The sequence below is a fragment of the Pezoporus wallicus genome, unplaced genomic scaffold (genome assembly GCF_028554395.1).
Source record: "Pezoporus wallicus isolate ANWC-B61680 ecotype Strahan unplaced genomic scaffold, APGP_CSIRO_Pwel_v1 contig_2025, whole genome shotgun sequence".
In the NCBI taxonomy this organism is placed as follows: Eukaryota; Metazoa; Chordata; class Aves; order Psittaciformes; family Psittacidae; genus Pezoporus; species Pezoporus wallicus.
Genome location: NW_026640253.1, coordinates 728465 through 752659, shown reverse-complemented (window position 1 = coordinate 752659; position 24195 = coordinate 728465). Strand labels below are relative to the sequence as shown.

Below are 24195 nucleotides of genomic sequence, written 5' to 3'. Positions count from 1 at the left end.
ATGAAAACATCTGGAGAGGACTCACTGTTGTTAAACCTGTGTTAGCTCTGCCATGAGTCCCATTTGCTTGGAGTCTGAGATCAGTGCAGGTGTGTCCTGGACATCCAGCTTTACATGCATAGACACCATGGAAATAGGGAGTTTTGAGAGGGCTGAATCTCAGGAGCAACAGAAGTGCTGTTCCTAATAAGATTTCACAGGCTTTGTCACAAAATATCTGTTTTCTTGTCTAAGGGAAAAAAAAAAAAGAAATCCCACCCAGATGTGGTTGGCTGTCTCAAGGTGAGGACACCTGCATAGCACTGCACATGCAAACCAATGCACACAAACATAAGAAAAATATTCCATATGTAGATCTAAATCTAGCTTGAGGTCTGGATTCAGCTTGAGAAAGAGAGCTAGCCTGAGAATTTCAGCATCCACAGCATCTGCGTGCCTGTGTACCCTACTGGAAATCAGGGAGTCTAATCCATTGAGCAGACTTGATGGTGTCTATATCTCTGAAGGTTTCAAGAAACTCTTACAGGGAAAACGTAAAAATGGAAAAATAGCTCTTGGAGTTTGTGAAGTATTTTCCTGATGAGTTGGTTTTTTTTTTAATAGGATGACACTGATGCTTTATGAGAAAGTCAATAGATTGTTCCTCCTGCAGCAGGGAAAATGCTTGTACTCCTTAATTCACCCCCTTTTAAATCATGCTGGCACAGCTGTTTTGGGGACCATGAGAAGGACTAGCATGGAGAAACCTGGAACTTCATAAGCCAGGGAAAATATAATAAAACATGTAATTACGTTACATTTGTTATAGAAGCCTCATAGTTAGACAAGTACTAAATTATTATAAATAAGTACATTTTTATATCCAGAGGACTAGAGGTTCATTGTGTTTAAGCTGTCAACAAAACATTAATTCTTGCACTTCATGTATTCCTTACTGAGACTGGATCCTCTTGCTGCCTGTATAAATAAACAGATATATAAATATCAAGACTATAAAGAGGTAAACAATCAAGTTTCTTTGACCTCCTTTTCACATCTTTATTTGCTTATCTAGCACAAGCAAATACTATACCATCTCTCTGTGTTTGTGTGTGTAGAGTAAGTGATTTCTGCCTTGAAGACATTCAAACCCAGTGGTTACTAGAGGAAGGTATAATAAAGGATAATGTCAGACAAGAACTACCGGGCCACTCAGGCAACTGTTTCTACCTACAATCTGTGCTAAATTGCTTTCAAAGTGGTTTACAAAGCCTGGAGAAACCCATCTCAAAAGAAATATTACTCTGGCTTCCTGGTACGTATAATACATCTATGGGTCCTTTCACTTTAAGGACAGTACAGAGCACTATTATGATGTAACTTGAGGGAAAATAATTTTGTTTCAGTTGTACAGAGTGGTTTGGGACAGGAAGGTGTAACTTATGAGCCTGTGCAAGCACCATTCAGCCCCAGGAGACCAGGGAAGAAGCTGTAGCTTCCTATCAAATTAGCCCACACAGTGCTCCAGTAGATAGTTTCACTTGGCAGGTCATTTTTGCTACTGGAAGTCTCTACAAAAATTCCAACAAACTGGTATAAACAAAGGTTGAATTTAACTTGCATTTTTGCTTTCCTCGACTTGTTTTCTCTCAAATGAGTGAAGAATGATATTCCCTACTATGAAATTTGCTTAAAGTAGAGGCTGGTAAAAATCAAGAGACAAAAATTGAGGTTATCTTTAATCCAGCCATTCCACCACCATTTGCTCTCCAGGAGATACCACATCTGACAGGAGCAATTTCACTTTCCCTCTCTCCCCTCAACCACAAGATGTAATTTTGTATTTATTTACCCTGTTGTAAAGTTCCAGTGGCAAGAAAGCAATATAGATTTTCAGCTTCATACTTGAGGAGTGTTAGCATCAAACCCTTATCTGGGGTTTACTTCTTAACTAATTTGTTCTCAAACTAAAGATCTTCTCTTATTCTGTAGCAAAGTAACAGAATGTTTTAGTAGGGTGAGCAGCCTGCTCGACAGAAGTGCTTGACTGCCATCTTGTTGATGGGACTGATACTTTGGTCTTATTTTTGCTGGCAGAAAAACAACCAAAAAAAACCCCACATTCTTTAATCAAGAGCAAAATTTCTTCTTCTGATATATGCAGTATGACACACTAGGTATGTGTGTGTGTAAGTGCAATGTCTTACTGAGCCCAGGTACAGAGCACTCAAAGAACAGTACATGCATGCTTTTGTTCTGTGCAACTCCTTCTTCTGCAATAAATCACTCTTGACTTAGCATCCCAGAAGTATTTTACTGCAGCAGCTTTTTAATGGAAAACTTTCTCTCTTGCTTTAGCAAAGGCTCCTGCTGTCTCTGAGGTAAGAGAAATTCTTACCAGAAACAGTTCATAAGACTTGAACTTCTCATATCAAATTTTGTACTTGACAACATCAAGCATTGTATGAATGTATCAGAGCCACAAAAATTGGACAGTTACCTGAAGCCAACCAAGCCATAAAAATTAATACTGGAGAAAATGGATTATATTTTTGTATGAGCAAACTATAGTTCTCTCCAAAGGCATCTGACAATATATTAAGAGGTGAGATTTTTCATTCAGCAACTCAATAGTGTGTAGAACAAGCCCTTCAGCTCGAGCTTGTGGGTAAACTATTGTTTTATTATTGTTTGTTATCTCTTAGAAGTTAGTTTAAATTTGGGTACTAGTTTGCAAGTACTCAAGCTTTTTTCGTGTGCCTGGATAAGGGAATAAGACACCCCACAAAGTTGTTACAGGTGCTGGATTCTTATCTAAAGTAGATAAAATCTTTAAGGAAGTATTTCTGCTTTTCAGAATAGCCATCCCACAGTTATGCACTGAATAAACTATAAAAATTAACTAACAAACTAACTCGCTAAAGATAAAATCAAACCTCTCAACTAAAGCTGATCAATACTTCTTAAATTTAAACTGTTTCAGAAAAATGAATGAAACGTGAGTGCCAGCACAGCATTTTAGCCAGCATTCTCTGAACTGCATCCAGATATAATTTTTTTAAGTCAGTAAGAAGACATCTGTTGGATTTAACACACTTTGGAGTAGTTTCTGAGAGTCAGTGTGAAAACTAGCAATGACTGAATATTGAGTAATGAGAACAAACTACCAAAATATTTGTGGAGTGGTGTACATGTGGCAATGCTTTTTAATGCAAGATTGTGGCTTTTTTCTATTAATACATTAAGTTCTGTTACGATAGGTCAGTATAAGATTATTGCCATTGCAACTAATTGTATTTCTTCCTAATTTACAGAAGAACCTAACAAACAGGGCTGCTAATGAACTGTGACTGCAAATCAGAGCCACACAGAACCTTTAAAGTATTAGCTTTATAACAGCACAAAACAGTCAAGGCCACTCTGATAATATCGTTCCTGAGCATGATTCTCGCCTCACCAGTCAAGCACCACTGGAAGGTGACAGGACTCTAGGTTTGGGATCAGCAATGTGTGTGGAGAAGGGGCAAAGAAGCAGGCATCGTGTATATTGCCCACTACCACTAAAGAAGTTGTCCCCAAGTTACTTTTTTGCGATAGGGGAGTCACCTGAAGGAGGCAGTAAGGGATCTCTGGCAGTCAAGGTAGAGGTTCACAGAGATGATACAGGGGTTTTTAAACACTCAAGTTTCACACTGGGCCTGCTCAAGGCCAAGTCTAAACACGGGGAATAAGCAGGCAGGGAGTCTTATATTTATGCTAGTCCCTTCAGGTAGCTATTTAATATTACAGGACATCAGTGAAATGTGAAAATTACAGTTTAAATAGTAGAACACAAACCACTCAGCTGCCATGGCACCAAAACCCCTTCATAAATGTGTCAAGAGTTTACTCCATAAATGTATCAAGACTTTATTTCATAAAAAAATAAAATCGAGGATTCTGGTCAATCTAGCCAAGAAGCAGCTACCATTTTGAAGATTAAGTGTCTTACAGCATATCCAAAGGCTACTGTAGACGTGACACTTCAGTGCTGTGTATCTGGAGGAGTGTCATGGTTTAAACAGGGCAAGTTTAATCCCTGGTTTAAGGGACTGTTCCCAACTGAGGAGGAAGTAGAAAGTAAGGACTATAAGGATGGATCTGGTTTCATCCCCTGTGTAACTTGCAAAACAGAGAATGTAGGATGCACTGCAAAGCAAAGAATGGAGGATCAGATGCGAGGTTTCTACTGAAGATGAAACTTTTGAGGATGCCTACATTGTAAAACTTGATTGAGCTTCACTTAACAAAAGAAATGGTGTCTCTTCAGTGACGACAGATCTGCACGTAGCAGTACAAACACTTGTGATACCACTGAATTATCTTGAATGCTAGTATTGTAATTGAAGTGCTCTGACTGCGAGTCAGAGGGCTATGGCATGCTGTGGAACTTTTTAACTTATTTTTTTCCCTTAGATGCTGTTCAAGAACACAACAGAAGTGACATAATTTTCAGGCTATGTACAGTAATGAACAAAATAGGTAGGAAAAAATCCTCCAAACAAATAAAGGAATACAGCTTTGCCGCAATTAAAAGAAGATGCATAAAAGAACAGTCTTTCAAACTGAGTGATCAAATATCACGATCAAATGCATCCATTTAGTAAAGCAGGTGGATTCTAAACGTAAAGATTTCAGCTCTGGATGTCCAGACAACACTTGATAGAAGAAAACCTGCAAGAAAATGATGGCTACTTTCTGCGGAGACATTTCAAAAGATAGAGACTGCCTTTGGAAAATAGCTGTTTACTGCCTATAATTCTACATAAATGCTCAGCAAGCATGAGCTTTCTCCATGGCGGGTGAAGCCAGTTATTAGTTCTTTAAACTCAAGCCACCCTTGCATATTCAGTGATCAGCACACCCCCAGAGTACCAGTCATCTTCTAAAACATCCCTGGGGATGGCTGCATAGGGTAGCTTCTTTACCCATAGGGTCAAAATTTACCATCATTTTACATAAGGAAGCTGCTCTCTGGGCACTCCACTCCAACAAAATTTATGCATTTTGCAAGACGACTACTCCAGTCTTCTAGCTCATCTCACTGCTCTTCTTCACCCATCCCATGAAAGAAGCAGTATTTTAATAACTTTTTTTTCAAGTCTTGGAGTAGAGCTAAAAATGCTGAAAAAAAATGCATCTGGGACAAAGGCAGGATACAGAAAATACTGTTTGCATTACTTCTATGCACTTACCAGGAGATAGCAAGAACTTAGACTTATTTAGGTTGGAAGAGACCTTAAGAAAATTTCTTCACCAAAATGGTAGTCAGGCATTGGAACAGGCTGCCCAGGGCAGTGGTAGAATCACTGTCCCCCAAAGTGTTCAAAAACCATATAGATGAGGCCCTCAGCAACATGGTTTAGTGATGGATTTGGCAGTCCTGGAGTAATGGTTGGGCTTGGTGATCTTAAAGGTCTTTTCCAACCTAGTTGATTCTATGATCATTGAATCTAGCCATAATATAGCACTACCTTCACCACTAAACCGTGTCCTTAAGCGCTATGCCTACATATCTTTTAAATATCTTCAGGGGTCAGCTGCCTACCCCATTAACCTAATGATGTCCATTCCTAAGAGGAAAATCCTGGTGCTAATGAACTCCCTGGCAAGCTCTCTTGGATCTAAAGCCCAGGATTGAACAGGGGGGCCTGATCTAAAGCTCACTGAAGCCAAGGACTCCTGCTGCTGGCATTGATGCTCACTGTCAACCTTTGTGCTCAGCTTTGCCCAGGAATAACATTATTGTGACTATAACAGCATCAATGCTATTTGTACACTTTGTCCTCTGCTGGGCAGAGAAAGCATAAATGCAAAACAGTAAGCAGGTATTTGCCACTTAAAACAGTCAATGAGTCAAGGCTAAGGAAGGAGAAGGCCAGCTCCCACCTCCTGTCATAGCACATAACAGCTGTATTCCTAGCTCAGGGCCTCACCCCTGTTATGGCAGCAGGGGCAGAGAGATGGGAAAGGATGGGGTGGGATGCTTGATGCCAGCTGCCAGAGCAGGCACTAGCACCTCTGAAGGGAGGAAAGAGAAAACACGTTCCTCTGTGAGGCCACTATTACAAAGCCTCTGGGCCCTCTCCAATCTGAATGAGATTGATTATTTAAGGCTGCTCAGCTTTGCAGTAGGGGAGTGAGGTAGCAAACTTCTCATGGAGTTCCAACTGCATTTAAACTCAGTAAGTCTGGCACAAAGGTTGACAGGACAAGAAGTGAAGAGGGGCTGTAGGTTATGATTTTTGAAAATTACTTTTAAACTGAGTCATTCCCCTGTGATGAGTCTTTAAAGTCACACTATGTATTCAAATAGGGGCGTAAGCCAGGAAAACATGCAGCATATGATCCTCTCTCTGTAGGCACCCAGCAGTGCTAAGAGCAAGATGAAGGCAGGAGTATCTGCAGCCTCTCAAGAATGTCTTCTGCTCTTTTAATAGTTCTCCTTGGGAGGGTGTGGAGGTTTGTATCACATATCATTCTCCTGTTGCTGAATCAAAAATAGTGCAATGATTCATTTTTTACAGGCAGTGAGACAGTCACCAGCCACACCAAGCACATGTTCCACCACCTGCTCTGGTCCGGTTTACCCAGGGTCTATTTCAACCACGGGTCCTCTCAACTCAAGCAGCAGTTTTGCTTGACCAAGGTCTGCAATACTGATTAAATACCTCTTTCTGCTGCAGTACATGCTTTCAGCAGGTTGGCAGATTATGTCCTTTGATCAAAAAATCCACTGAAATAAGTGGGATTTTTTCTGCTGCCTTCCAGGAACCTTGGGTCACAGCTGTTGGGTTTGAGAAGTCCACCTTGGAATTGGGAAGCTGTCCCTGGATGAATGCAGGGCCACCCGGGAGCATGCACTGCAAAGAGCATTGACTCTGCCTGCTTTTAGCAGCAGAGAGAGAAACACCAGAGGCAGGAAGGTGTAACCGGGGAGCCTAAAATGCAGTGATTTTGAACCTTCTTTTCTCCTGAACCCTAACTTGAAGAGCTAAACCATTTTCCCTTCCACAGGGACCTGCAGAATGAACAACAGGGAATAATCTATGGTAGTTTATTAATATCCAGTTCCTAGGAATAGGTATTTCCTTGCTCTGTACAAGGAATCCCTGTGAAAGTTGCAAGTTGGCAATTTCACAATAGATATTAGGCTTCCAATATCTGTTTTATTTTTGTATTTTATTTCCTAAAGCATTCTTGTGCTTTATCTCAAATCAAAACAACCTGTGCTAGCAGACCTACAATAATCACCTTTAGGGGTGACCAATATACAAAAAAAGAGTGGAAGAGGAAGGAAAACATAAACTTCCATTTTCAGTGAACTACTATTCATTAGATTGATATTATTAACTATTAATAACTAACTAACCACTAGAATCATTTGCCACAGACCCCTCCTAACACTGATCGCAACAGGGCTGTGCTGTGACCTGTACCTTGCTCAACATGCAGCAATATTTACCCACTGGATTGAGCAATGCAAATCATGTCCAGCCCACAGTCTCGCTTTACAGGGCTGACTGAATTTTGACATTAACCCCACTTCTAATCTATGCTAGCACGTAAACCTTGGCCTTGTTGAAGACTTCTATGCCAGCCTCTCATATCTGCTTTTTAGGTCTCTGATCTCGCACCTCAGCATCGTCAGACCTCTACTGGTGCAAAGGGCTTCAAAAATAAATAGTTTGTTACTTCTTGACATTGTCTTCCCACTGTGTCACTTGTGGATTTAAATACTGGGGTTTTTTGTCCCTCACCATCTTTTGCCTTCATATGCAGCCTCTTGAGTTCACTTCTGGTTTGTATCAATTTTATAGGGACATTGTCCTACTGAAGTACACTGCTATAACACTGTACTTATCATGTGCTTTGCGAGATAAAGGGACAAGGTCAAACCTTGTTATGCTCTATTTTGCATACATATGCCACTTGATTTCATTATGAAAAGCAACATGAAACTGATACTCCCAGTTGCTGTGTTCTCACCAGCAGTATTTTAAACTGTGGCATATAACTTAAGTGTTCTCCAGTCTCTATTTCTGATTATAAGCTCTGCGATCCTTCTGTCCATCCAAACAGCTTAACAAATTCCAGTTTGAATGTACTAAACAGTGTGGACTGAGTATAAACTGATAATGGCCTCCAGACTCTGAATCACATGAAAGAAATTCCCATGGACACGGCTGGTTACACCAGACCCTAAACTCAGCAATGGGTCACTACAAAACCTACAGCTTCCCACTTTTTGTGTCTACATCCTCCCCTCAGTCAGGGCAAGCTGCTGAGCAAGTAGCCTCCTACTTCCCTCACACTGGTTTCTGTGCAGAGCACATGTGGAGAGGTACTGGCAGTGGAAGTCATAGCACACTCCTCTAGCTGTTTGGCAGGATCCCAGGTGCGATACCACCTACCAAAAAGCGACGTAGGCTGAGAAAGAAAGTTCAAAAGCCCACTCACTTTGGACTTCAACTGTGGAAAATGCAGCGTTTGCTCATTGGTAAGAATGAGGACTTTTCTACATCAATTGATAGCACTGATGTCTTCTTCAGAACCTTCCTACAGAGAATGGGGGCGGTCAGCAAAAGTACCACTTTAAGACAATTTCAGATATTTGCATTCCCAAATACTTTGTAAATGACAAAATAAAAGATCCTCACAAAGAAGTAATATCCCTAGGACAAAATGAATACACTTACTCTTCCTTGCTCTGCCCCCAGAATGCTTCTGAGTATTTTAAATGGTGAAAGGACAGAGGGATTTAAAATTACAAGAATCCTGAGATTCAAAATCACCAGCACTTTGACTGACATAATCCACCACGGTGATTTTAATAGTACAAATCCTGCCTTCCTCATAATATTATGATGCCTATTTTTTTTTTATTGCAAGACTGCAGAAAATTGGGCAGATACTTGTAAAAGAAGTAACAAAAGGTTGTCCTGAAAGCAGCCCAGTGAATACAAGCTGTTTCCTCCAGTCTTTCCCCTCCATCTCACAGTGAACAAATGGAATTTTCTACTTCTCTGTTGCACAGATTTCCCTTAAGGAAAAAGAAGCTTGCATCAGTTCCTGAAAATAGTTGCATGCAAGTGCTCCTGAAACTACTTCACATTTGGGTCAAATCTTGAAAACAGCTTTAAAAAGCTACCAGAGCTGAAGAGGTTTTATGCGAGCACCTCAAGCTGTGTCTTGCACATCGAAATATGGCACTAAAGAGACTAGAGAGAAGCCAACGATTTCAAGTCACTGGAAAGCTAACTCTATGACTCTAATAAGAATAGAGCAGTGGTATTGTGACAAGTGATAAAGAACAATGAACTTTCAAAGGGACAAAGGTGTCTAGGAAAGGCAAACAGCCCTACTGTAAGTGCCCCTCTGATAGGCAGTGGGAGATGGAACAGAAGCACTAAAAGGGAAATCTGGAAAAGAATGTGACAGTTAGGCTCAATCTTACAGAAGAAGTTAATTCATCAGAAGGATTTAATTATTCCCTATTATATAAAAAAAGGTGGTTTTATGATTACAAATGTAAAAATAGGCCTTTCCAAATTTTCTTTGCTGACTGCTTGTTAATGCTAGTTTGACTGTCTTTTCATTGTGAAGCATCACATTTTCAGAGCTGTTCACAGAATACTATTGGTGTATTGGGAATCTGAAATCTGAACAGGGATATATTCTTTTAACTCGCAGTCTGATAATGCTGATACAGGTCTTCATAAACTGAAAAATATAAATATTGAAAATAGAACTACTATTTTATCATTTTAAAACAAACTTTGAATTTTTCCAAACATTATTTCATTTTATTATAGATGCCTGAACATTTTCCATAGTCAATATGGAAGTTTTGTCACACTTTTGCATGAGTTTGGCATATTGTTACACTGACAAGGCATTCAAATATTTGCCATGTTATTGCTAACACAAACCATTTAGGTGTATGCTGTGAACTATGCAACATAGAAGAACTTGATACTAGAAGCTCCTTAAACAAGTTGGAAGTAACTTGGTGCCTCTCTGCACAGCTTGTAAACAGGTGTTGGATCAAATCTGTAATGCTTATTTAGGTTTTATTTGGACAACTTTACCTTTTTTTACTTAAGTGGCAGTTTGCCCTGTTAATAGCACACTGCAGTTAATACTGCTACTATCTCCTAATAACCCTACATAGAAATAAAATTGCTGACGTTACTAATATCCCCAGATAGCAGATTTGCAAGAGTATGTAAAGGGGAATCGCTCCTCTTGTCACTGAGGAACTGAGGGAGTAAACATGGCTCCTTCACTGTTGCTGGTAAATACCAGATCTTGCATTCCGCTAAAAAACAAGGCAGGCACTTGCTGCGTAGGGAGATCAGGATGTAAATGGAAAGGGAATAGTTTCCTCAGCACGTGTACGTTTGGTGACAAAGCATCCCAGAAGCAACCACACCGTCTTACGCATCTCTCCTTTCCCTAAGCACAAGAACCTGGACTTCTTTTACAAACAGGAAAGGAGTGAAAGGTTTTGCCTACTGCATGCAGACAGAATTTCAGCATTCAGCACTGCCCTTTCATTTAAAGTATCTTTGTCTGTTCCCTAATTATCTAACAGTATTCACTCTGACCTAAGGGAGAGATTAGATTTTTTTTTTAATTGAGATCCTATTGCTATGTGGCTCTGTGTGTGTGCGTGTGTGTGAAGTTGCTTCTCTTCTTTTAGAAATCAGAATACAGATTTTTTCCTATTTATAATTAATGACAGTTGTTTTATTAACCACTACTCTTTCTAAAGGCAAAGCATTGTTTACCATCAGAAATGTACAGTCTAAAAAGGTATTCCTGAATGTTTTCTTTTGTAAGTGTACAGGGTTATAATATAAACAAAAGCAGATATTCAACTATATTTCATATTGCATCTGATAGGAGTGGCTCCATACAATATGGATGAAGCAAATCCAGCAGTTAATTTCTTTGAGACATAAAGAGCATAAAACACAGACATTTCCAGATCTGGTCTTGTATCATACATAACATTGCCTGACCCTTTTGTTATCATTAAAATCCAGCCTACTTTATTAATTATTCATATTTTATTTTGCTATATTGATTGTTCAAGTTAGAAAAAAACAGTTAAAAAGTACTGACTACAGGACACTGCAAGACCCTAGGTACTGCAAACTCTGAGGATAAATATACATTTATTTTTTGAGAAAATATGTCGTTACCTGCAGATGAATCAATGCAAAATGATCGTGCAATTAAATACAACAGTCTCAACTGAAATTTAAAGCTGCAGACCATGTTTTCCCTACTCCCAGTGCTGCTTGAAATCTCTCACACTTAAAAAAATAGAATTAGCTTTAGATTTATCCCACAATAAATAACACCAGAACATACCTTGTGCTACCAACCTGAATTTAAAAAAAAAGTAAGAGGCCACCTCAGTGTTTTGAGTTTATGGGATCTTTCAGACACAAAGCCCTAACAGAGTTTCCCAGTCAAAAGGCATCAGGAAGGCTCATCGCTTATGGTAAACTTGGGCTTTAGCTTCACAGACCTCTTCCTTATTGTGCCTTTAGGGGAAAACGGCATGGTATCCATAATGCTCTTGTCCTCCTCCAGCTGCCTAGCAGTGCATGAAGGCGTGGGCACTTTCACTGTGTTGCCAAATTTAGAGTAGTCCACAGAGTATCGCCCATCTTCCTCTGCCACAATGGGCACAAACCTTTGACCCCAGAGAATTTCATCTGCCAGGTAGGAGGTTCTGGCTTGAGTGGTGATGCCAGTGGTCTCCACCACCCCTTCCAAGATGACGATGATCTCCAGGTCCTCATGGTGGTGAAGGTTTACAGGGGAGATGTCGTAGAGGGGACTGTTTTTGTCTATCACGTGGTAGATAATGAGTGGGGAGACGAGGAAGATGCTGTTGCCCCCTACAGGGTTCTCCATCTGGATGTCTATCTGGTTGAGGGGCACCACCTCCCCCTCCAGGCTGGTGGTCTTCTTCACCACCTGCATGCGGATGGTGGCGCTGATGATCATGCTCTTCCGGAGGTCCCCCACCCGCAGCATGAAGCAGAGCTTGCCCTCCCGCAGGGCGATGACCGCGTGCTTGCTGAAGATGAGGGTCTCAGCTCGGCGGTGGGCTTGCGAGGTCTTCATGAAGATGCAGCCCAGCATGATGGCATTGATCACCAGCCCCACGATGTTCTGCACAATCAGCACCAGGATGGCGGCGGGACACTCCTCTGTCACCATGCGTCCCCCAAAGCCAATCGTCACTTGCACCTCGATGGAGAAGAGGAAGGCAGAGGTGAAGGAGTGGATGCTGGTCACGCAGGGAACAAAGGTGGCCGGGGCCCCTTCTACCCCTTCTCTGGGGTCACGCTGCAGCCGGGTGCTGTGATCCAGGTCTCCGTGGGCGAAAGCGATGAGCCACCACACCATGCCGAAGAGCAACCAGCTGCAGAGGAAGGACATGGTGAAGATGAGCAGTGTGTGATGCCACTTGAGGTCTACCAAGGTGGTGAAGACGTCCTGGAGAAAGCGTCCCTGCTCCCGGATGTTTTTATGGGCCACGTTGCAGGCACCGTTCTTGCCCACAAAACGCGCCCGACGCTCCCGTGCGCGATACCGGGCATGATCCGGCACATCCTCCGCCAGCCGGGTCAGCACGTACTCCTCGGGGATGATCCCCTTCCTCGACAGCATGGCTGCCCGCCGCTGCCGCTCAGCGCCGCCCCATGCAGCCGCCGCTCTGCCGGGGGTGGGAGGGAAGGCACGGCGGGGGAAGCGGGGGACGACAGCACGACGGGGCCGAGCGGGCGCACGGCGCCGCTGCAGCCCCCGCGGTATCCGGGCACGGTGGTGCGGCGGCCGCCAGGCGGCGCCGCCGAGGTACGAGTCGGCGGTCGGGAAGCGGCGTGGGGAGCAGGGGTCGGCCTCTGCCGGGCCTCGGTGTTGCGGCCCCGAGGCGGTGCCGGTCCCTCGGCGAGCCCCAGCGGAGGGACGGGGACTGAGGCGCTCCCGCGCGCCTGTGTGCGGAGAAGCCGCGCGCACCGCCGCGTAACGGTCGTTGAGCAACGGCGGCAACGGAAGGCGGTTAAAAACCGTCTCCGTGAAGGGAAGGGAAGGGCAGGGAAGGGGGGATCCGAGTCCCGGATTGCTCCCCGGTGAGCGCTGGGTGCGTTGGTCACCTCTTTACCTCAGTGGTGGTGTGGGTGCGGGGCTTTTCATTCTTTTAATTATTATTATTTTTTTCCCCTGAGGAAGGGGGAGGTCTGGCTGCGGCCGCGGTTTCTGTGTTTGTTCCAGGATGGGTTTCCTGGCAGTACCTGGATTCCTTCCGTTAACGGTGGCTGCTTTGTGGGATGATGTGGTTTCACCACACACAGGTTGGGCAGTTGTTCTGTGACGCAGAAAACAAAATAGGACTGGGTTGGCTTTCAATGGAAAAAAAATCCTGAAATTCACCTGCACATCTGTCTTTCTGGGAGTGCGGGAAAAGCGTTTGTCTGATGAGCCTGGCAGGCAGTGGGAGGAAATTTGCCTGAAGAGGCCAAGTCCAGGATGTGTGGTTAATCAGAGACCTGTAACTAAAGGGTCTCAATCCAGCTCATAAAATTTGCAGGAGTTATTTAGGTTTGACCAAGGAAGGATTTTTCCTACAGAAGGAGCTCATGAAACGTGAGCTCTGGCTGCCTGGGAGAATGTCTGCTGTGCAGATAGCAGTACAGGTTGCAAAAGAATGGTCTGTCGGCAGATGGTTAACCCACACTGGCAAAAACGTCCAGACATGCATCAAAATCGCCAGCGAAAGGGGACAGGGAGGTAGGAAACCTGTGTGTGGCAGTGTGATGTCTCTGTGTGCATACATACACGTGCACGTGGAGGTATCTGTGGGACAAGGTGCATTATTTAAAAACACTCTTATGTGACTGCTCCACTGTTAAATAGCAATATTCTCATTCATGGGTTTACCTACTCTGATTTAAATATTTTGGGTTTATTTCAGTTTAGGCACCAACACTGTAGAATTGCTAAACCATCCTGGGATATTCCGGATAAGAGGTTTTTATTTACTACCAGTGGATTCACGATTACATTTTTCTAATTGTATGTGTCCATGGACTTTCTCTTCAGTTTTGGCTATGAATGCTTTGGTACACACTATAAGCAGTTATTGGCACTGATTGCCTGGGCAAGGCAATTGCACAGTTGATGGTTGGGAGCCAGCCAGTTGGGGTTGAATCAACATTCACCACCTACAGCTACTTACAATGGCCCACATAGGGACTTCAGAACAGTAGTTTTAAGTAATCACTATCTGATCTCTCTGAGCAGTTGTTGTAAGTCTTATAATTAAATGATCACTATTACTTTAGACTATTGCTACTTTTTATATATGAAGAGTTACGTGTCCTTGGACACATTCATTACTTGCAGAGGGGTCAGTTTCCCAATACTACATGCTGCTTCTTGTTCTGGGTCATCTTTCTTGCCGCTTTGATAAATAAAGATAACAACAAGATGCCCTGCTGAGCTTAGCCAAAGATATTTTTCCTTTTTCTGTATTACTTTGTGAGCTAGACATTTTTTGTGTGCTTACTGTGAATGTCACCTACACCTACACTTAAAGTACATGATTTATATATATAACTTTAAAAAAATGTATTTTTTTTACTTTTTTCCCTAAACATTTAAAAACCCACAAATGTCTGAAGAAATTTGAAGATTTCCTTGTCAGAAGTGTGGTTCTCCAGCTGATGGCAGCTCATAGTTACTTCCATCATTTTGAAGTGAGCATGAAGAGGCTCTATAACACCGTTGCAGTTCATAAGTAGCATTTCACACATTTTTGCAGAGATGCACGTAAGTGTTCAAGAGGCAGTCATGTCTTTCTGGCCATTTCTTCCTCTTTTTCTAATCGTTATTTTATTCTATACCTTTTCCTCCAGAGGGCGGTAACTACGTGGATGTGGAATGAAAAAACCTGTGTTGGGCAGGAGTGTTTTAAAGGGAAAGGTAAATTGCTTCATAGTCTGGTGCTAGCCCTGATGCATGGAGCCTACTACAACAAGGGGTGTTTCCTGAACAGTCACCACGCTGGCTTTAGGAATCCTGAACTCTGTAAGGCTAGAAGGGTGTTCCCTTTTTTCCACTTCTGTTCTTTTTTGGGACTGTGATTTGCCACTTCTTTTTCCTCACCTCTGAGCACTTATTTGCTGAGATAGGGCAGCAAAGCAAGTGGCTTCAGCTGAGGAATTTCTAGAGCGGAATTAAAACAAGCCCTGTCTTTGTGGATCAAGTAACAGATACTTAATAAAAAAAAGTGACAGATCTTCTGAGTGAGCCAACATATTTGTGTTAAGAGCTGCTGAACAAATTGGGCTCACGGGAACGAACAATCCCACTCTGTAGTATAGAATCTTGGAGGGTAACTTTTTCCACCCACAAAATAGGTTTTACTTTTGAATACTCCTCTCTGCTCCAATTTATCCAAACTTTAATGGCTATCAAATAAGATACTGCTGTAAATTAAATTAAAATTTAGTTGGCACTGTGGTATTACTCTGCCTTTAGAAGCAGACCTTTCTTTCAAAGGCTGTGCAGTGTTAACCTAACATGAATTAAGCCTCACAAATCACCATTCTGTGAGAGTGGGTAAACAGAAGAAAAGAGATCCAAGCTGGTTATGCAAAGCCAGAGGGGAAGGCATGAGCAGAGCTAGTAAGAGGGCTAATGTAGCAGGCGTGCTGTGTTCCCTCAGAAATAAGTAGAAGAGGATGAAATAGCCACACTAAGACAAGGAATAAATGCTATAAAGGTTTTTGTATAACAGGAGCATTTGTAGAAAGAAAGAAAAAAAATAAATTAAAATAGACCCAGGTTGCGTCTCCACAGGCAGCCTATCCCACTAACACCTTTGGGACCCAGCCAAGACACATCCCAGAGGAGAAATGAAAGTCTGGACATGGCAGCTCCCCTCAGCAGCTTCACATGGCTGCTCTGGAGCTGTCTTGCACCCATTTTAGTACAGCATTTTCACAGTATCACACAGTATGCTAGAGATTGGAAGGGACCTCGAAAGATAATCTAGTCCAATCCCCCTGCCGGAGCAGGAACACCTAGATAATGTTACACAGGAATGTGTCCAGGCGGGTTTTGAATGTCTCCAGGGAAGGAGACTCCACAACCTCCCTGGGCAGCCTGTTCCAGTGTTCCGTCACCCTCACTGAGAAGAAGTTTCTTCTCAAGTTTAAGTGGAACCTCCTGTGTTTCAGTTTGTACCCATTACCCCTTGTCCTATCATTGTTTGCCACTGAGTAGAGCCTGGCTCCATCCTCGTGACACTCCCCCTTTATATATTTATAGACACTAATAAGGTCACCCTTCAGTCTCCTCCAAACTATAGAGACCCAGCTCCCTCAGTCTTTCCTCATAAGGGAGATGCTCCACTCCCTTAATCATCTTCGTTGCCCTGTGCTGGACTCTCTCCAGCAGCTCCCTGTCCTTCTTGAACTGAGGGGCCCAGAACTGGACACAATATTCCAGACGGGGTCTCACCAGGGCAGAGTAGAGGGGAAGGAGGACCTCTCTCGACCTACTAACCACCCCCTTCTAATACACCCCAGGATGCCATTGGCCTTCTTGGCCACAAGGGCACAGTGTTGGCTCATGGTCATCCTGTCGTCCACTAGGACCCCCAGGTCCCTCTCCCCTACACTGCTCTCTAACAGGTCATTCCCCAGCCTATACTGGAACCTGGGGTTGTTCCTGCCCAGATGCAGGACTCTACACTTTCCCTTGTTATATTTCATCAAGTTATTCCCTGCCCAACTCTCCAGCCTGTCCAGGTCTCACTGGATGGCAGCACAGCCTTCTGGCGTGTCAGCCACTCCTCCCAGCTTAGTGTCATCAGCAAACTTGCTGATAGTACACTCAATTCCCTCATCTAAATCATTGATGAATATATTAAATAATACCGGTCCCAGTACTGACCCTTGAGGCACTCCACTAGTTACAGGCCTCCAACTAGACTCAGCCCCATAGACTACAACTCTCTGGCTTCTCTCCTTCAGCCAGTTCACAGTCCACCTCACTACCTGATCATCCAGACCACACTTCCTCAATTTAGCTGTGAGGATGCTGTGGGAGACTGTGTCAAATGCTTTGCTGAGTAATGCTTCATTGCCATGCAAAACACATTTGTGAACCTGATTTAATAATGACTTCTGGACCGTCTTCCTCAAGGTAACAGCTTTAATGACTCAGATAATGGGTGTGAGCCTCCCACCATGGAACAATTTTCTTGGATACTGTGTCTGGTTATGGTGAAACTCTAACCCTTTGGAGTTAGGGGGCAGGAACTCCCTGGGACTTGGCCCCATGTAAAGCAGACTAGATAAAACATGCTGAGGAAATGTGAAGTGTATTCTGTCCAAGTGGCGGCTAAGAGGCCTCCCTGTTCACGCATGCTTACCCAGCAGTGTAGTACCATTCAAAAGATACATAATTGGTGGGTATGACCCAACTCTTCCTACCCTCCTGCAATGCTGCTTTGTGAAATACAAGCCCCACAATGATGGAAATGTATGGTGCTTGTACTTTGTGTTCTTATTTATTAATACCTCAAGATATAATGCTGTTGTCTTAGTGACATGCTGTGTCCTTTACTCCCTTGCATTACTATCCAGGTAAGATTGTCAGAGGCTTGTGGAAGAGCAGCTAGTCCAAATTGCAGTGTCAAATTCCAGGCACTTTATTAAAAGTATATGAAAATTCACTTTATCTTCCACAGATGGTTGCAAAGCTTCTGAAAATCTCTCTTTGCAGCATGAGTTTGAGATGTTCTGTAGGGTGGTGGTCTCCCTAAGTTTTTACAGAATGAGATCTTGCCTTAGACCAGTACTGGGCATCTAGGAGACAAGCATGCATATTAGCTGTAGTAGAAACCTGTACGTTGACTGAGCTCTTCTGCTACCCTGGAAGGATAGTCACCTATCTCCCATCTCTTCCCTCTTAGTCCTAATGTGTCCCTTGTATCGCAGTGTGAAAACACACCAATAGTTTTGCAGCTGTTTTTTCTTTGACACTACCAAGCAAATGAGTCCCTGGAGGAGTTACCTCCCAGCTGCATCTTCTCTTTCTTCATTTGCAGCAGGCAGTGACAGAAGTCATGCATTTTATCTGCATAACTGTATTCTATCTCCCTCCTTTTATCGCTGTTCATCCTATACTCTCCTGCTGGTTCTCAGGCCGCGGTTTAATGCCCTTAGGTATTACAGAAATAATAGCAGGCAGATGCTGCAAATACTGTGCTCTGGAATTGATAGCACTACTTAAACAGCAGTAACAGTTCTTCAGTTTTCATAGTTTCAGCACTAGAAGTAATGCATTAAAAATACCATGTATCCCGTGATAACACTGAGGCATATTTTTTCTAAAAAATAAATCATTCAAAAAACAGATTCCAAATTAATTGAGCAGGCTAAAGGAGAAAAAAACAACAAATGATTTTTCCCAAGTGCTAGGAATTCTTCAAAATGGGAAAAAGGACAAAAATGGATGTAAAGCCAAAGTTGCCGTAAAAAGAGTAATAGCAAAAAATTCATTATAGCCTTCCATTGGGTTATTGACATTCTAACCTCTTAATAATTAGTAAATCCTGGAATGACTGTCACAATGAATCAAGAGGGCAGGGATAAGTAGCCGTCTAGCCAAATTAGGATAATTTTGGTACTTACAAGCTATCTTAGTAAGTATCCATGATTTATTGGTAAGTGCAACAGTGGGTGAAATATATGAAACTAGGAGAGGATGAGTCAAGCTTACATGGCTCCGAGACATAGTGAACGATTTAATACAGTTTATTTACCAGACTTGGAGGGATGATTTCCAAGTGAATTGGTACATCTGCACTGGTCTGGAAACAGTGGGCATTAAGCAGTGATACTTTATCACAGCCTGCCTGCTCTTAGCTTCTTCACAGTTTGGGAGCCAGTCAGGCTCAATCTCATTTGGAATCACTATAATATTATTCAGTGGGGGTAGAAGTGAAGTAGCCTAAGAAAGACTAAAGGAGTCGGATTGTGATTAATTGCTAAAGGAGAGACCATCAGACACAGGCACTACCAGTAAACCACAATGTAACTTTTTTAAAATAGATTTTATATTTAGATATTAAAGCTTTACAGAGTCATATGATTAAAAGAGATACAAGCTTTCTAGAAATACCTTTGGTATATAATTTTTCTGTCTGCATTTAGTCAGTCATAAGCATTATTTACAGTAGGGCTATTACACATAAAAAATAACATGTTAATAAAATGGCAGGAGAAGTTTAAGATTTACATAAAAACTCGATGCTGGCTATGCTTGTTTGATGTGCATCCTGTCATATTTCACCCATGTAGGTTTTTTCCAACCATATTTCATGGTGCTTTGGTGCCAAATAAAAACAAGAGTAGTATGCAAAAAAAGGAAAGTAGATGGGTAATTCATTAATACTTCTGATGGAGAAAATTGGCTCATTTTATTAAAAAAGGAAAACCTCAATTATGAAATAGTATTTATTTACAGGTATTTTACATTTTTAGAAAATAATACAATTGTACTTTAAAATGCTTCATTATTTTTTATTACTTATCTGCTTGTACAAAAGAAGCAAAGACACTGTCTTCTTGTTCTAGCAGAACTTCAGGCTTGTCATATTCCAAAATAACCCCTCTCTTCATTACAATAACCAAATCCGCATTGAGGATTGTGTGCACTCGGTGCTGAAAAACGAATAAACAAAATACCAGTTCAGTGTTTCTATGAAATATATTCCAGGATAAGAGAGAATTCCAGAAATTAATTTTCCTATCACGTTCAGTTAAGGCTACTTGTCATCCTTATTTACTGTGCAGCTGCTGCAGAGCATTACACACGAAGAGCCACATGAATATTCAAGTGCCTAAACTGCACACAGGTACTTGGCTATGAAGATTCATATTGGTTCAGACTACAGTGTCCCTAGCCCAAAGTTCTTCCATCAAACATTGCCACAAGGAGGTAGCCAGGAAGAGTGGGCAAGTGCAGTACCGCACAAGGGTACTCTCCCAGGCCTGGACTACATCTGGGTCAGAGTGGTTCCTGAGCTTGGTGTAGTTTGTCCATTTGTAAAACTGACTACAATCTCTTTAAGACCTTTCCCACATCTCTCTTGAGCTTTCAGAAACATTTTGCATCCTCATCCTTTGGAAAAGATTTTTTCAGGTTTGGTCCCCGCTGCACGAATATCTCATTTTGTATGCTCTGGGCCTCGCTGCTCAGAGCTTCACTTGATGCCCCTTGCCTCATGATTTTGCAGACCTCTCTCACATGTCCTTACATTGTCCTTTCAGGTGGAAGAAAACTAGCCTGCTCAGCTGCTCTCCCCTTAAGGAGCAGTTCCCCACCTCCGATCATCTTGTTCTTTGCAACATTTTTCAGTTGTAATGTATCGTTCTGGGGATGAGGAGACTGGAACTACATGCATTATTCAAGGTATGTGTGAACTATAGACTTACACAGTGGTATGATGTTTTCGTTCTTCTCTACCCTTTTTCTAATAAGCCCTAGCATTTAACTATTTTATTAGGAGGAAACCTCCCCATTTTTTTTTTTCCACAGTTAATACTGAAAATAATTAATTCAGCTTTTCTGCAATACCTTTCTCTTTCCTGAGCATTCTTTTCAGGTACTGATCATCAGATAGCCCTATAAATTGACAGACTTCTTGCTCCCAGTGTGTTTTAGGGATTCATGGATTTGCTATTAGCTATGATGGCTTCCAGAAGCTGGTCTTATACTTTATTTTTTTTTTGGCCTGCCTTGTTGCATTTTCACATGTAACATGCCGGAGCTTATTATCATTTCTATTTTCTTTATTTGGCTATGACTTCAGCTTTTACAAGAATGCCTTCTTGTTTCTAATAATCTTTTTTCATTTGTTTAGCCACACCAGCTTCTTTCTATCCTAACAAATAGCATGCACTGGCTGTGGGATTTCTGAATAAAATCCAAATCCTTCTGTAATTGCCATGATCCCTGACAGATTCAGTTTTCCTTGCTGCTTCTTTTAGCTTTTTTCCCTACCATTTTTTGGTATTTTTTTTTGGCAAGCTCTCAGCTCTCTCATTTTTTGAGAATTCCGCTTTTAACATGTAAAATCCAACTGCACCAGATTTTTGAGTCTGCATTACTTTTGCAGGGATATTTAATCTTAGAATACTATGTACCCTGTTACCTATTCACTCTTCACCCGTAAGGTTTCTAACAAGATCTTGGGCACTCTCAGTGCCAAAACAACTCTTGCATTTCCTTCTGTGTCTTCCTAGCCAGATGTTCCATAAAAATAATCACTGATAGCATCTACAAATCTCATCTCTGCTGCAGTCCTTCTGTGACATTTATTCAGTCTACAAGAGGGGGGAGGGGACTGAAATATCACAATCCAGCTGTACTTGCTGCCCTGGTTTTCTGATCTCTTTCAGTATAACACAATCATTGCTGCCATCCTGATAAAAAGTAACACAGATGATAACATAGACACAATACTGTACTCTTTCCATTCTTATTCTTCCTAAGCACAAACAAGTAATATATGGCTTTCTCTGAAGAAAAAAAAAAACAAACAAAAAAAACACCCCACACAAAATCAAACAAACCACAAAAAAAAAAACAACAACCCAAACCAAACAAAATAAAAATACACACACAAAAAGCCAAAACTACTACTAAACCCCACCCCCCCAAAATCCCCCATGTTATGTGTCTACTACGGAATACTTTGAATACAAATCCACTTGCAGTAAACCACTTTTACATTTGGAAGTACAAACATTCAAAGTAAGTTTATTCCAAAGTGCTGTTTGTCTGAACTGTGCAATTTAAAATTCGCTCAGTCTTTCACTAAGAGAGTGGAAGACCAATAAAACTTTCTCAGCCTATCCCCAAACAAACAGAAAAAGATACATAAATGCAGATGCAGTGCAACTCAGAATTTTCATGCAGAGAAATCAGGAAATTTCATGTTTATGATTCCCTTGCTTTTTTTGTAATGACACACAGAATGGATACCATAAGATAAACAGGTTTTTCTATTACACGTTTGCTAGGTAAAAATAAAAAGATGCTCTAAGATTCTTGAGCATAGGTTTTTTGACTTGTGTTTAATTTTTAAATGCTAAGAAGCATAATGACTTTATTTTGCCTTCCTGAAATATGTGTATTTTTAGAAATAGAGGACTGAAAGGTATGTATTGCTTCTGACGTATCTGTTGAGTCAGCTACTTTGGTTCAGGTCAAATCTCTTTCATAAACGATTTTTCAATAGATGCTCAAGGTCATTGTATAATCACTTCACGAATATGCAAGCTTGAATTCAGTGACTGTCAACAGGGATGGAATATTTATTTTTAAAGGTTAGGAGGATTCTATTTTTTTAAATTCTGAAACACAATTGCTTTTTCCAGTGGCAGAACTATCACATAATTTTACTTGTCCTTAGTTACATGATTATTGCAGCTTGATGAAACTTCTTCAGATTTCACAGTAGTCAAAGTCATATTATAATTTAAATTAGCCTAAAACAGGTAACAGAAAATAGACTGCATACTTGGATTACATGCACTTGCAGGCAGTTGGACTTAGCTTCACACAGCCCGTGACAGAAGCTGTTATGTTTTTAATAATGCAGTTTAAAATGGAAGATAAAGCTTAAAATTAAACACAGTTAAAAAAAAAGCGCCAAATTAACACATTTATTAACATTGACCAATATGGCATTTCTGATTCTTGTTTGCATTAGAACAGCAGCAGAGACTGTACTTACTGCTATTGTAACCACAGTACGGTCAGCAAATGCAGTCATGACTACCTTCTGGAGTATGTTCTCCTGTGTAAACAAAAACATTTGTTGCTTTTCAAACAACAGAAGTCACATGGTAGTCACACAGACACTAAAAGTAACCACTGATTAGTCTGTGCTTTTATTGATCCTACATTGCAGAAATGAAAAATTAACTACATGCCAGAACTAAGTCAGAGCCTGGTCTCCAGTTAGCCCTCCTTGCTCCTGCCACCCCCACTGCCTCTGGGCTTCAGTGCATGAGAGCTGTGCTCTGGCCCCAAAATCCCTGCCAACGTGGCCTCAGACTTACAGTGGAGAGCAAAGGTGAATTCAGGGTGCTGCCATTCTGCCTGCACGCTGGCACACGTCTGTGCTGCATTCTTCACCTTGCTGTAAGTCTAGGAATGTCCCAGCACACTGGAGACATTTAACACCAAGGGGTGGCAGGGTTAAGAGTATGATGTACCTGGCATATTATAGCAGTGGAGATGATATTCAAGATGGTCTTAGCATACATAGTTCTCACTCAACAAGTACTTGTCCTTTGCTATTTAGGAAACCTTGTTGTGTACCAAACTGCCTACAAATATTACTAGCATAGATACCTTTATCTGCTATTACCTGTTCTTTAGATATGTATCTCAAGGGAGGAACTATATCCTAAATGCATTAAAATTAAAAATGTATTTTGACTTGGCTGCCAGAATTAAAAATTGTAGCTGTTGAAATAGACCCCTCCAATTATATTCTTTATTCTTAGAATGAAGAACACTGAAACATTTCTCATAACAACGTAACAAAGGAAAAAAAAACCCTAAGAATGCATTTGGCTAAAATCCAGTCAGTGCACTATGACTGTGTGGTTTAACATCTCTCTAACAGTTTCAGGCAATTAATGCAATAATTAGTATGTCTTTTCTGTATCTCTGTTTATTTCCTTGACTACTTTCAAGCCTTCGAAATTCCTGACTTGTCCACCAAGCTGGTCTGCTTGCCAGTTTACCTTTCACTGACCATCCCCACTGACCTTACAAAGCTTTTTTTTTTTTTTAGAATATCAAACTACCAATGAAAATCATGCTTCATTTTCTAAATGCAGGAGATGCTGGAATAACAACCCCCTTGTAAAATGATTTAAAAGCTTTTTAGAGTAGTTAGCAGTGACTTACAACTATCTTGGATTTGTAAACACACCTGCACTAAATATGGTGTAAGCATATTACCGAGTGGATAGTATTGCTTTCCACCTTTTTATTCACGTAGTAGCAATTGTCTCCGCCTCAAGGAAAACAAGAAATCAGGAACAGTCCAAACTC

At 41.5% G+C, this 24195-nt stretch overlaps 2 protein-coding genes and 1 long non-coding RNA gene across 4 annotated transcripts in view; 1 reads left to right on the top strand and 2 right to left on the bottom strand.

The window, feature by feature from the left end:
• Nucleotides 1-9802: 9802 nt before the first annotated feature.
• On the bottom strand, nucleotides 9803-12940 carry KCNJ11 (potassium inwardly rectifying channel subfamily J member 11). The gene has a single exon (XM_057418190.1). The coding sequence runs from the start codon at nucleotides 12712-12714 to the stop codon at nucleotides 11512-11514; it is 1203 nt and encodes a 400-aa protein (XP_057274173.1). The 5' UTR covers nucleotides 12715-12940; the 3' UTR covers nucleotides 9803-11511.
• Nucleotides 12941-13144: 204 nt separating this feature from the next.
• LOC130603995 (uncharacterized) overlaps nucleotides 13145-24195 on the top strand; it is a 28707-nt gene continuing 17656 nt past the window's right edge. Inside the window, exons 1-2 of one of the 2 annotated variants that reach the window (XR_008973339.1) lie at nucleotides 13145-13186; nucleotides 20391-20532. This is a non-coding gene — a long non-coding RNA (uncharacterized LOC130603995). Of the gene's footprint in view, nucleotides 13187-14698; nucleotides 14802-20390; nucleotides 20533-24195 lie in introns of those variants that run through there. The other variant, XR_008973340.1, reaches the window with a different exon arrangement.
• Nucleotides 19153-24195, bottom strand: part of ABCC8 (ATP binding cassette subfamily C member 8) — a 75922-nt gene continuing 70879 nt past the window's right edge. Inside the window, exons 38-39 of the mRNA XM_057418183.1 lie at nucleotides 22862-22924; nucleotides 19153-19781 (exon numbers count right to left, since the gene is read on the bottom strand). Of these exons, the coding sequence (XP_057274166.1) occupies nucleotides 19644-19781; nucleotides 22862-22924 (201 nt within the window). The 3' untranslated portion in view covers nucleotides 19153-19643. The remainder of the gene's footprint in view (nucleotides 19782-22861; nucleotides 22925-24195) is intronic.